Raw genomic sequence first — 13,163 nt, 5'->3', positions numbered from 1 at the left:
GTCACTATCCAAGGCTGTGCCACAACCAGACAGTACAGATTTACTCCGAATATGGTGGGACAGTTGTGATACCTGTGCCTTACTAGCCCGTTGCATTTGCATGTCATCTCATTTACCATGCCCTGCCCCATTTGCACTCCTTTGCAGTGGAAGACTCCTCAAACAAAAAGGAGAAAGTCAAGGGGGCATCCTCAGATCAGGCTGAGGCTATGTCCAGGTAAGTTGACAGCTGGCTCCAGGGTTTTTAGTATGGTATGGCTATCTGGTGATGGCAGAAATGGGGTGAGAGAAAGTGCCCTGTGAGATTTTTAAAACATTCATTGCTCCTCCCCAGGAAGACCTGGCACACCTCTTGAAATCCCCATGTGCTGAGTTACACTGTACTGCTGCCCAGGTCACTGCCCAGTTATCTTCCCCTGGACACCTGCATAAGTTTCCCTGGAAACCAGTCACCTATCTAGATCATTCCTAATACCACTGCTTCTGTGTGCTTTTCCTAAAAAGTGAAGGGCCATGCCCTCAGCCCCACTGCTTGTCCCTCATCAGCATCCCTTGTCCTTTTCTGTCTCCAGGGGTTGACAAGAGGTGCCCCAGGGCCCTCTGCTCTTCAGCATGCCTTCTGACAATTGCCTACAGCCTCCTCTCCTTCTATCTTCCTGTCCCATCCTCCCCGTGTTCTGTTGGGTCTGCACTGTCCATGTGACAGTTCACTTTGACTGCACCAAGGGAGGCTCTAGATCAGATGGCTCTTAAGGGATGATCTTGTATCTGTTGGGTGACAGACACTTTTGGACGGGGAGGAAGGATTGGGGGGACTGGATTGCAACTAAATGACTTTGTGTTAAACATTCCTCTTTTCCTCCCCTCTTGTCCTGCCCTCTGCATTCACACCTCAGGGTGGGTGAAGATCCACCCCCACTGGAAGGGCCAGATGTCATCATGCCTATCCTCAAGGATGATGGGTCCTACCTGCTCTGTGGATTTTGGGCTGATGAGTCTGAAGCACCAGTCCAGGCCTGTGCTGAGCTCTGGCACCTTGCAACCCAGAAGCCCATTTGCTGTGCTGAAGCCATTCTCGGTGAGTCCTTTAATGTGACTCTAGCTGCAGACCTGATAAACCTCCTGAGTGCACCTGGTGACCCTGTCCTGCTTTCTTGAACACTGCTGGGAGAGATTGTGATGGGGTAGGCTGAACCATGGGGCAGATCTAGATTGACAGAGACAGAACCTGGGGTAGAGTTTGCTGCACTAATTTAGGCATGTGTTATTTAACCAGAGATCCCCATGTTATGCCCCATGCTCAGCAATGAATCTGACCATGTCACTGTGCCCAAAGCAGGTGTGATGGCATGGCCCGGGCTTTGGAGCCTGTGCTCATTCATGTGACAGGGTTTTCTTCCAGGCCTCCACTTGAAGAGTGGGATGCCTTTGGTCAGTGCAGGCTTCCTTGTGAAACCTCTGCCCCATTTGGTTACCAAGACACTGCATGCCTGCCAGGACAGCTATTTTGGCTACTTTCTCAGCCTGAGATCTCCACCAGATCCCGCTGAGTAGGGTCACACTCTCACGTTCCCACTGTGGTGATGTCATTCCAAATCAGGAATCCTCAGCCATGTATTGAGGGTTCCATCCTGAAGTAGTCAGTGATGGCCTCATGTCTATCTGGATGCTCTAAGGGGCACAGTGTCTGCCTGGCACCGAAAGACTTCAGTGCTGTGAGCCCCTGTTGGATTCACATGTTCACATTGCAGCAGAGTGTGTGTGCCTGGGAATCTCCCACTTTGGATGTTGCATGGGATGGTCCTCCCATTGTGTGTTTGATCTCTTAGAACATATCTGACTCACAGGCCAAGGGCACATATGGTTGAAAATAGCTGACCACTTGTGGAAGATCAGGATGCCTGTTTTGTGTTATGAAAAACTTCCCAGGTAGGGAGGGAGGGCTACATTATTAGACAGAGGACTTGCCATTCCAGGCTTGTCCTCCTGTGAGTGAGGCTGTGGCTAACACAGGCAGTTCCACAACTTGACAGCATAGGTGTCTTCAGAAGCTGTGTGACAGTGGGTGGTGCCTTACTTTATGCCATCTCATGTACATGTCATCCCATTGACCACATCCTGCCCCATTTGCACTCTCTGCAGTGGAAGAGCCCTCCTGCAAAAAGGAGGAAGGGGACTCAGCATCTGCAGAGCAGGCCGAGGCTATACCCAGGTAAGTCGGCAGATGGGGTGGGGGTTATTTATTATGGATTCCTGGAGATGGCAGACATGGGGAGGAGAGAATGTGCCCCATAAGCAATATTTACCATTCAAATCTCCTCCCATGAATATTCTGCGAGTACCTCTTCAAAGTTTCATGTGGTGAGGCTGGCCCCAGGGGTCTGGGAGAGGGACACCAGAGCCCTCTGCTCCTAGAATGCTTTCTGGCCTTCTATTGACAGTGACCTCTCCTTCTGTCTTCCTGTCCCATCCTCTCTGCATCCTGCTGTGTCTGCCCAATCCTGTGAAGGGTCTCTTTGTCTGAACAAGGGGAGGATCTAGATCAGATGGCTCTTAGAGAATGCTCCTGTCCCTATTGGTGAAAGACTCTTTCTGAGAGCTAGGAAGGGTTAGCAGTGCTGGGCTGCAACTGAGTGACTTTGTGTTAAGCCCTCATCTTTTCCTCCCCTCTTGTCCTGCCCTCTGCATTCACACCTCAGGGTGTGTGGAGATCCACCCCCACTGGAAGGGCCAGATGCCATCGTGCCTATCCTCAAGGAAGATGGATCCTACCTGCTCTGTGGATATTGGGCTGAAGAGCCTGAAGCACCAGTCCAGGCCTGGGCTGGGGCCTGGCACTTTACAACCCAGCAGCCCATCTGCAGTGCTGAGGACACTTTGGGTGAGTCCATTGATATGATTCTTGTTGCAGGTATGATAAAACTATGAGCATCCCAATGACCCTAGTTGCTTGCTCTAAGCCCCTGGGGAAAGGTGGTGTTGTGGTAGGCTTTACCCAGGGCTACATCTGGATGGACTAAGGCAGAACCCTGGGTGGGGTTTGCAGCATGGATGTAGTCTAGGCAGGTGTTTCTTGCCCCAGCTCTGTGCCATGACCCTGCCATTTCTCCCAGGAAATCTGTACTCCTGGCTACCTTCTCAGCCCAAGATCTTAACCAGATGCTCTTGAACTGGGCTGTTTGTTCTCTTGTTCCCATGGTGGAGACTGCACTTCCCCTCTGGCACCCTTAACCATGTACTGGGGGTTCCATCCTGAGGTTGTCAATGCTGGCCCCGTGCATCTCGGGATCCACTAGGACCACAGTGTCTGCATGGCACCAAAAGGTGCCTGTGTGTGGGAAGCTCTATGGGTTTCCCATGTTCATTTTATGGCAGAGGATAGTAACCAGGGAGTCCCCACATTGCCTGCAGGATCAGATGAGCCTCTAATTGTGCAGTTGAACACTGAGACACCTAAGAGAGCCAGGGGATTGAATGTGGCTGACCTCTTGTGGGAGATCAGGATGCCCGATGAGTGAGTTGACACACTCTCAGACAGGGAGGGAGATTTCCATTGATGGGCAGAGGACTTGTCAAAACAGCCATGTCCTTATGGTTTGGTTCTGTTGTTAACCAAGATAGTACCACAACCAGACAGCATAGATATCCTTGGAATCTGGTGTGACAGTAGGCGGTACCTGTGCTTTAGCCCTCACATTTGCTTATCATCTCATTTGCCGTGTCCTGCCCCATTTGCACATCTTTGCAGTGGAAGAGCCCTCATTTCAAGAGGAGGAAGGTGTGGTGGCACCTGCAGACCAGGCCGAGGCTAATCAGAGGTAAACCTAGAGATGGGTTGAGGGGGCTTTACTAGGGACCCCTAGAGATGGAAGACGTGGGAGAAGAGAAATTGCCCCATTCAAATCTCTTCCTACAAATGCTCTGGAGCACCTCTTGAAGGCTCCATGTGCTGAGGTGGACCCCAAATCCTGCCAGATGCCATCACTTATCCTCCTTTGGACACCTGCACAAATATTCCTGGGCCCAGTCTCCTGTTGAGGTCATTCCTTGTGCCACTGCTTCTGTGTGGCCTCTCTAAAAACTGAGGGCAACTCCCTCAGCCCCTCTGCATTTCCTTCATTAGCAACCCTGCAATACGATGATAAAGACAGGGATGCACTGCACAGTTCTGACAGAAATGGGACCCATCCTGGGGTTGTTAAAGTACTTTCCGTGGGTTGGAGCATTTCACGTTAATGAGAATCTTTTCCCTGAAACTAGACAACTTGCTTCTGGCCGGCTTGTGCTTCATCGTCCTCAGGGGGCTGTGAGAGTGGGCACCAGCACCCTGTGCTCCTCCTTCAAGCCTTCTACTGACAGCTTCCTCTCCTCCTATCTTCCTGTCCCAGCCCCTCTGCATTCTAATGTGTCTGCCCTGTCCATGTGAAGGCTCATGTTGTCTGAACCAGAGGATGATTTAGATCAGATCGATCTTAGAGGATAATCCTGTCTCTCTTGGGTGACAACCCTTTCAGACTGCTAGGAGGGATTGGTGGGACTGGGTTGGTGGAACTGAATGACCTTGTATTAAGCCCTCATCTTTTCCACCCCTCCCAGCCTCTGCTCTGCATCACATCTCGGGGTGTGTGAAGATCCACCCCCACTGGAAGGGCCAGATGTCATTGTGCCTATTCTCAAGGATGATGGGTCCTACATGCTCTGTGCAGTTTGGATGGATGATCCTGAAGCACCAGTCCAGGCCTGGGCTGAAGCCTGGCACCCTACAACCCAGCAGCCCATCTGCTGTGCTGAGGCCATTGTGGGTGAGTTCTTTGATGTGAAACTTGGTGCAGGGCAGCCAAACCACAGGAGTACACCCATAAACCCTTGGCCTGCTTTCTGCAACACTCTGGAAAAGGTCTGAAATCTTAGGCTATCCACTAGACTTCATTGAGGTGGACTGAGGCAGAACCTTGTGTGGAGTTTGCAGCAACTGTTTAGTGTAGGCAGGTGTTTCTTAACCTCAGAGCCCAGGTTATTCTCCACTTTCTGGCACCAAAGCCGGCTGTGTCACTGTGCCCAAGGCAGATGTTGTGGCATCGATCCACCATGAGCCTGTGCTCATGCATGCGACAAGGTATTTTTCTAAGGCTCCTCTTGGAAGAGTGGGATGCCTTTTGCCAGTGGCAGGCTTCTCTGTGAGACCTCTGGCCAGCAATTTGCAAAGACAATGTCTGCCCACTAGGCCAGCTATACTTCTGGTCACCTTGCTGAACTGAGATCTTAATCACATCCCTTTGAACAGGGCCATACTGTCTCTCTTATTCCTACTGTGGTGATGCCATACCTCATCTGGAACCCTGGGCCATGTCCTGAGGGCTCCATCCTGTGGTAGCCAGTGCTGGCCTATTGCCTCTCGGGGTTCACTAAGGGACACAGTGTCTGCATAGCACCAAAAGTCTTAGTGGTGTGAAGCTCTGAGGGTTTCACATATTCATATTGCAGCAGAGTGTGTGAGCCTGGAGTTCCCCTGGGATGAGCTTCTCATTGTCTGGTTGGTCTCTTAGAACATATCTAACTCATAGGCCAAGGGCCCATATAATTGAAAACAGCTGACCACTTGTGGAAGATCATGATGCCTGTTGTGTGTGATGAAACACTCCCAAGAAAGGGAGGGCTGCATTGTCAGGCAGAGGACTTGCCATTGCAGGCCTGCCCTCCTGGGAGTGAGGCAGTGGCTGACCAAGGTCATGTGACCACACATTTCTTAGGAAGATGCTAGAATATGGTGTGGTACCTGTGCTTTACTAGGCCATCGCATTTGCATGGTATCTCATTTCACATGTCCTGCCTCATTTGCATTTCTTTGCAGTGAAAGATGCCACCTACCAAAAAGAGAAAGTCATGTTGGCAACTGCTGATTGGGCTGAGGCTACCTCCAGGTAAATCGACAGATGTGTTCAGGGTGTTTTAGTATGGACATGGGGAAATATCAGAGGTGAGGTGAGAGAATGTGCCCTTCGTGTGATTTATATCATTCAGTTTTCCTCCCACAATGACTGGATGCACATCCTGAAAGCTTCATGTGCTGAGTTGCACTGTAACACTGTCCTGCTCACTGCCCATTTACCCTCAGTGGACCCCTGTATAAATTTCCCTGGAAACCCGTCACCTGTCTAGGTCACTCCTAATGCCACTGCTTCTGTGTGGCCTCTCTAAAAAGTGAGGGCCACTCCCTTGGTCCCTCTGCTTGTCCTTCATCAGCATCCCTGTGGTGTGATGGTGAGACAGGGAGTGTGCAGGGCATGATGGCACCACAGTGCTGATGGAAATGGAACCCATCCCGAGGCTGTCTGGAGTACTGAAGAGCTTTATCTGGGTGGGAACATTGCACCCCAAGGGGATTCTTTCCCTGGAACTAGACAACTGGCTTCTGGCCAGCTTGTTCTTCTCTGTCCCAGGATGCTGTAAGAGGGCCCTCTGGCCTTGGGCTGACAGACTCCTCTCCTATTTTCCTGTCTCACCTTCTCTGTATCCTGCTGGGTCTGCCCTGTCCCTGTGAGACTCACTTTGAATCAAGGGAGGATCCATTTTGATGGCTGTTAGTGGATGGTCCTGTCCCCATTGTGTGACAGACCTTAAGGACTGCTAGGAAGGTTTGGTGGAACTGGGTTGGAACTCAATGATTTTGGTTTAAGCCCTCATCTTTCCCAATCCTCTCATCCTCCCCTCTGCTTTCACCCCTCAGGGTGTGTGGAGATCCACCCCCACTGGAAGGGCCAGATGTCATCGTGCCTATCCTCAAGGATGATGGGTCCTACATGCTCTGTGCATATTGGGCTGATGAGCCTGAAGCCCCAGTCCAGGCCTGGGCTGGGGCCCTGCACCCTATAATCCAGCAGCCCATCTGCTGTGCAGAGGCCATTGTGGGTGAGTCTTTTGGTGGGAATCTTGCTCTAGACCTGCCAAACCACCTGAGTGCACCCTAGTGACAGAGGCCTGCTTGCTCTATACCCCTGGGGAAAGGTGTGATGTGGCAGGAACTCTGCGCTACTTCTGGATGGACTAAGCAGAGCCCTGGGTGGAGTTTGCAGCAGGGATGTAGTGTAGGCAGGTATTTCATAACCTCAGAGCCCCAGGTGATGCTCCATTTTCTGACAAGCAAGCTGACCATGTTGCTGCATAAGAGGCAAGTGTGATGGCAGGGCCCCAGCCTGTGCTCCTGCATGTGTCAAGGGTTTCTTCTAGCCTACACATGGAAGAGTGGGGCACCTTTGGCCAGTGACAGGCTTCCCTTGAGGCCTTTGCCCTAGATGCCATTACACTGCATGCCTGCCACCACAGCTCTACTCGGGTTACCTTCTCAGCCTGATATCTTTCTCAGATCCCGATGAACTGGGCATGCTGTCTCTCTCATTCCAATTGTGTTGATGTCACTCTTCATCTAGAACCCTGAGCCATGTCCTGAGGGTTCCATGCTGAGGTTGCTAGTGCTGGCCTCGTGCCTCTCAGGATCCACTAAGGGCCACTGTGTGAATGACACCAAAAGGCTCTGTGTGTGAAGCTCTGTGGGTTTCATATGTTTATACTGTGGCAGGGTGTACGTGCCCAGGAGTCCCCCACCAATGACTGCTGTGGGGATGAGCCCCCTGTTGTGACACATCAGACATAGACCAAGGAGCCACGTGGTGAAAGCGGCTGGCCCGTCATGGAAGATCAGGATGCCTGATCTGTGGCTATCACACTCCAGACAGGCAGGGAGCTCTCCATTGGTAGGCAGAGGACTTGCCATTGCAGACATGTCCCCTGGGAGTGAGGCTGTTGCTAACACCTGTTCACTAAGTGAACAGCATAGGCGTCCTCAGAAGCTGGTGGGGCATTTGTGATACCTGGGCTTTACTATGAGAATGTGTTTGCATGCCATCTCATTGACCATGTCCTGCCCCATTTGCCCTCCTTGCAGTGGAAGATGCCTCCAGCCAGAAGGAGAAAATAGAGGTGGCATCTGCAGAGCAGACTGAGGCCATACCCAGGTAAATCTGCAGATGGGGTGTTTCTTTCTTTCTTTCTTTCTTTTTTTTTTTTTTTTTTAAGTGTGGATATCTGGAGATTCGTGACATGGGGGGTGACAATGTGCAACTGGAGTCCATTTATAGCATTCAGAGTTCCTTCCAAGTAGACTCTGGGAGCACCTCTTGAAAGCTCCATGTCTAAGGTGGGCCCCAAACACTTTCCACGTCAGCCCCATGTCCAGCCTCCATTGGACAGCTGCAGAAGTTTCCCTGGGAAAGTCACCAGGCCAGGGCATTCCTAATGCCACTGCCTCTGTGTGGCCCATTGAGAGAATGACCACTCACTCAGCCTGTCGGTTGTCTCTCATCAGCCCCCCCACCCCGCAGTACAATGGTAGATACAGAGAATGTCCACTGCACCCATGCACTCCTTAGTGCTGAGGGAATGGGGACCATCCTGAGGTGCTCTGTGGTGTTAACGGGCTTTAGGAGGGTGTGAGAATTCCACCAAAGGGGACTCTTTCACTGAAACTAGGCAACTGGCTTCTGGCAATCTTGTCCTTTTCTGTCCCCCCTGGGGAAGGGGGGTGAGTGTTGGAGAGGGGCGGTGAGCCCTGTGCTCCAGTGAGACTTCTGGCCTTCTACTGACAACCTCCTTGTCTCCTGTCTTGCTGTCCAGTTTCTCTACATCCTGCTGGGTCTGCCCTATCTGTGTGAAGGGTCACTGTGTCTGAAGCAGGGAGGATCTAGATCAGAGGCTTTTAGAGGGTGATCCTATCCCTATTGGGTGAAAGATGTTTTCAAAATGCTAGGAAGGCTTGGTGCGACTGGGTTGGAACTGAAAGAATTTGTGTTAAGTCCTCATCTTTTCCGCTCCTCCTGTCCCCTCCTCTGCATTCACACCTCAGGGTGGGTGAAGATCCACCCCCACTGGAAGGGCCAGATGTCATCGTGCCTATCCTCAAGGATGATGGATCCTACCTGCTCTGTGCATATTGGGCTGATGAGCCTGAAGCCCCAGTCCAGGCCTGGGCTGGGGCCCTGCACCCTACAGCCCAGCAGCCCATCTGCTGTGCTGAGGCCATTCTCGGTGAGTCCTTTGATGTGACTCTAGCTGCAGACCTGATAAACCTCCTGAGTGCACTCCTATAACCTTGGCCTGGTGCTCTGACTCCACTCATCTTCTGGAATCCTAGGGAATGTACTGAGGATTCCATCCTGTGGTTGCCTGTGCTGGCTCATGCCTCTCAGGATCTACTAAGAACCACAGTGTCAGCATGGCACCAAAAGGCTCCTGTGTGTGTGGAGCCCTGAGGGTTCACATGTTCATATTTTGGCATGGTGGAGGAGTCTGGGAGTCCCTCACCATGGCTTAGGATTGGATGAGCCCCCATTGTGTGGTTGATCACTTAAAACACATCTGGGTGTCAGCGCCATGGTGCAGTAGGTTAATCCTCTGCCTGTGGTGACAGTACCCCATATGGGCACCTGTTCTAGTCCTGGCTGCTCCACTTCCAGTATAGCTCTCTGCTATGGCCTGGGATAGCAATATAAGATTGCCCAAGTCCTTGGGCCCCTGCACTCGCATGGGAGAACAGGAAGAAGTGCCTGGCTCCTGGCTTCAGATTGGCGCAGCTCTGGCTGTTGTGGCCATCTGGGGAGTGAACCAATGTAAGGAAGACCTTTCTCTCTGTCTCTCCCTCTCACTGTCTGTAACCCTAACTCTCAATTAAAATAAATAAAATCTTTAAAAAAGTAACCCACACCTGGAACTTACAACATATAGCCATGGGATTGAGAGCAGCTGATCACTTTTGGAAGATCAGGATGCCAAATGAGTGAGAGGACACACGCCCAGCAGGGAGGGAAATTTCCACTATTGGGCAGAGGACCTGTCTAAACAGGCATGTCCTCCTGTTTGGGAGCTGTTGCTAAGCAAGATAGTGCCACAGCTGGACAGCATAGATATCCCTGTGTGACTGTGGGTGGTACCTGAGCTTTAATATACCTTCTCTTTTGTTTGTCATCTCATTTACCATGTCCTGCCCCATTTGCACATCTTTGCAGTGGAAGAGCCCTCATCACAAGAGGAGGAAGGGAAGGTGGCACATGCAGACCAGGCCGAGGCTAATCAGAGGTAAATCTACAGATGGGTTGAGGGTGTTTTACTCTGGACATCTGGCATGCCAGACACGGGAGGAGAGAAAGGGACCCATGAGCCATTTTTCCCATTCAAATCTCATCCTACAGACTGTGGACCATGTCTTGAAAGCCCCATGTGCTGAGGCAGGTCACAAACACTGTGCAGGTCACCAACTACATATCCTCTTTGGAACCTACATAAGTTTTCCTGGGGTCCAGTCATGCCGAGGACATTCCTCATGCCACACTTTTATGTCACCTCCATAAAAAGTGTTTGGCAGCTCCCTCAGCCCCTCTGCTTGTGCTTCATCCACATCCCTGCAGTACAACAATAAAGACAGGGATGTCCAATGCACCAATGCTTTCCACAGTGCTTAGTGAAATGGGATCAATGCCAAGGGCATCTTGGTTGTTAAACTGCTTTCATTGGTTGGAAGCATTCCAGACCAAGGGGATTCTTCTCCCTGAAACTAAACAGGCTTCTGGTCAGCTTGTCCTTTCCTGTCCCAGGGGGCTGGGAGAGGGACACAGAACCCTCTGATCCTCAGTGCCTTCTGCCCTTCGGCTGCCATCCTTCTCTCCTCTGTCTTCCTGTCCCATCCTTCTCTGCATCCTGCTGGGTCTTAGCTATCTGTGTGAAGGCTCACTTTGTCTGCACCAGGGGAGGATCTAGATCAGATGGCTCATAGAGATTGATCCTTTCCCTGTTGGCTGACAGACCTTTCTGGACTGCTAGGAAGGTTTGGTGGAACAGGGTTGGAACTAAATGACTTTGTGCTAAGCCCTCATCTTTTCTACCTCTTCCGTCCTCCCCTCTGCATTCACACCTCAGGGTGTGTGGAGATCCACCCCCACTGGAAGGGCCAGATGTCATTGTGCCTATCCTCAAGGATGATGGATCCTACCTCCTCTGTGGATATTGGGCAGATGAGCCTGAAGCCCCAGCCCAGGTCTGGGCTGAGGCCTGGCATGCAAAAACCCAGCAGCCCATCTGCTGTGCTGAGGCTTTTTGGGTGAGTCCTTAGATGTGAATCTTGCTGCAGACCTGTCAAAGTGCCCGAGTGGACTCCTATGATTCAGGCCTGCTTGCTGTTACTCCGCAGGGAAAGGTGGTGATGTGGCAGGCTGTCCCCTGGGCTATATCTGGATGGACAGAGGCAGAACCCATGGTGGAGTTTGCAGCACAGTTGTAGTGTGGCTGGTGTGTCTTAGCCTCATAGTCCCAGGTTATGCCCCCCTTTCTGACACACTTGATGTGCCTGAAGCACGTGATGGGGCATGGCCCCAGCTTTTGTTACTAAACTTTTGTTGCTGAACAAATTATTTACTCTTAAGTATTTATATCTCATTTGAGGGTTTTGGGAAAAAAATCTGTATTCTTTCTGTTGGACTATTAAGTCTAATGGTTTTCAGAATGTCTGACTTAGAATTGTTTTGTAGATTCTAGGTTTTCTTAGTAACTCATGCACTGCAGACAAGCTAGGTTTGGTCCTAGTCTCTGTCACTGCTGAGCAGTCCCTCCAGACTCGGCTGGCAGCAGGCCCTGACCAAGACTCTCATTTGATTTCTTTCTGTCTCCCTCTCAGGTGCTAAGAACTTCCTCTGGTGGATACCATGAAACCTGACTCTGTTCATTCCAGTACCCCATTTATATTAAAGTTTGGTTTTGTTAATTATTTGGGTTGAATATTTTGCTCCATAATCTTTAAACCTCACAAATACATGGATTAGTATAACACTGGAACCTGGAATTCTAGGTGTCTTCTGATAACTGTAGTCAAGATTGCTCCTATGCCACAGGATGTGTCTACATGCATCAAGTCTAGTGAAAAAAGCCAGACATAGTCCAATACCATGTGAGTACAGGTTAAAGCAGACCTGCTAGGAGTGCACAGTAAGGAGGCAGTTCTAAGGTGAACGCAAGAATGCATATACTCAAGATGAGCATGAGAATCTCTCAAGACAGTGAGGGAGTGTCATTAGAAAGGCTTGTGGGACTCTTCTGGAATCTTAGTGGGGATATTCACTTTCAACAACATATGAAGGTGTCCCCTTGAATTTCATGGGTCTTTCTCCATACTGGTTTACAAAACAAGGAAAATGATCATTTCCTGTCAGCACATCATCACAGGAAGCACACAGAGAACTACAAAATTTGGCTGTTTCTCTTCTGCACAGTGCAGTGAGCCTTGGGCCCCTTGCTGCCTGACTGTTGAGCAAAGGGTAGGAGGTGGCCCACATCCCAGCCAGGCCCCAGTGGTGGTGTATGACTGGTGGAGGCCTCCCTCCAAGGAGAGTGTTGGCAACTGTAGAACCAAACTTATGTCCCTGGACTGACTCAGTGTCTCTGAGAAGCTGAGAAAGAGACAAAGAGAAACAGAGAGAGGGAGAGGGAGAGAAAGAGAGAGAGATCTTCCATCCACTGGTATGCCCGTGACAAGTGCAATGCTACAACCACCAGGCAATAGGCTGGTGGACCCGTTAAATAGAAGAAGAGACAGAAACCCTGGAAAGGAAAGGACCCAACAACTGGAGCCACTGCCTGCTGCCTCCAAGTGTGTGTGTTAGCAGAAATCTACACCTGGACGTGGAGCCGGGACTTGAACTCAGGCACTCTGATACAGGATGTTGCTGTCCCAAGGGGTGTAGTCCCTGCTGTGTCAAACAGCAGAAGTTAACCAGGGGAATCCTGGAAAGGGAAAGGCAGAGATGACCAGTAAGGTTCTTAAAAAGATATTACATCTTGGGCCAGGAACTCCGTCTGCCTCATGAGCGTCTGAGCCACTGTGGCTCAGGGTCTGTATTTCTTATGACAGAGACAGCTGAGAAACCATAGAATGGTTCCTGAGCACTCTCAAGGGAGGAAAGTGAGAACATTTCAGGAGTGCATCCTTCCCTTGCCAGGTGGAACAAATTAGGAGCTCATAACATGGAGCCGAATCTTTAGTGCAGAGGTTAAGATGCCCGTGTCCCACCTTAGAGTTCACCTGGGTTCACTTTGCAACCGTGCTCCTGACTAAGAACCCTGTA

The 13,163-nt window shown here is 50.8% G+C and overlaps 1 protein-coding gene across 5 annotated transcripts in view; it reads left to right on the top strand.

Annotated features, from left to right (window-relative positions):
* Window positions 1–12,164, top strand: part of LOC103347328 (uncharacterized) — a 62,606-nt gene extending 50,442 nt beyond the window's left edge. For 3 of the 5 annotated variants that reach the window (XM_070064682.1, XM_070064683.1, XM_070064684.1), the window contains 13 exons: window positions 148–217; window positions 897–1,078; window positions 2,143–2,212; window positions 2,700–2,881; window positions 3,749–3,818; window positions 4,597–4,802; window positions 5,852–5,921; window positions 6,728–6,909; window positions 7,943–8,012; window positions 8,900–9,081; window positions 10,059–10,128; window positions 10,966–11,146; window positions 11,720–12,163. In XM_070064682.1, the coding sequence (XP_069920783.1) occupies window positions 148–217; window positions 897–1,078; window positions 2,143–2,212; window positions 2,700–2,881; window positions 3,749–3,818; window positions 4,597–4,802; window positions 5,852–5,921; window positions 6,728–6,909; window positions 7,943–8,012; window positions 8,900–9,081; window positions 10,059–10,128; window positions 10,966–11,146; window positions 11,720–11,758 (1,574 nt within the window). In that variant the 3' untranslated portion in view covers window positions 11,759–12,163. Of the gene's footprint in view, window positions 1–147; window positions 218–896; window positions 1,079–2,142; window positions 2,213–2,699; window positions 2,882–3,748; window positions 3,819–4,596; window positions 4,803–5,851; window positions 5,922–6,727; window positions 6,910–7,942; window positions 8,013–8,899; window positions 9,082–10,058; window positions 10,129–10,965; window positions 11,147–11,719 lie in introns of all 5 variants that reach the window. The other 2 variants (XM_070064685.1, XM_070064686.1) reach the window with 2 other exon arrangements.
* The last annotated feature ends 999 nt before the right edge of the window (window positions 12,165–13,163 follow it).

Source organism: Oryctolagus cuniculus, chromosome 19, assembly GCF_964237555.1.
Source record: "Oryctolagus cuniculus chromosome 19, mOryCun1.1, whole genome shotgun sequence".
NCBI classification, from domain to species: domain Eukaryota; kingdom Metazoa; phylum Chordata; class Mammalia; order Lagomorpha; family Leporidae; genus Oryctolagus; species Oryctolagus cuniculus.
Note: the sequence above shows the minus strand (reverse complement) of the source record. Positions and strands in the feature narration are given on the sequence as shown.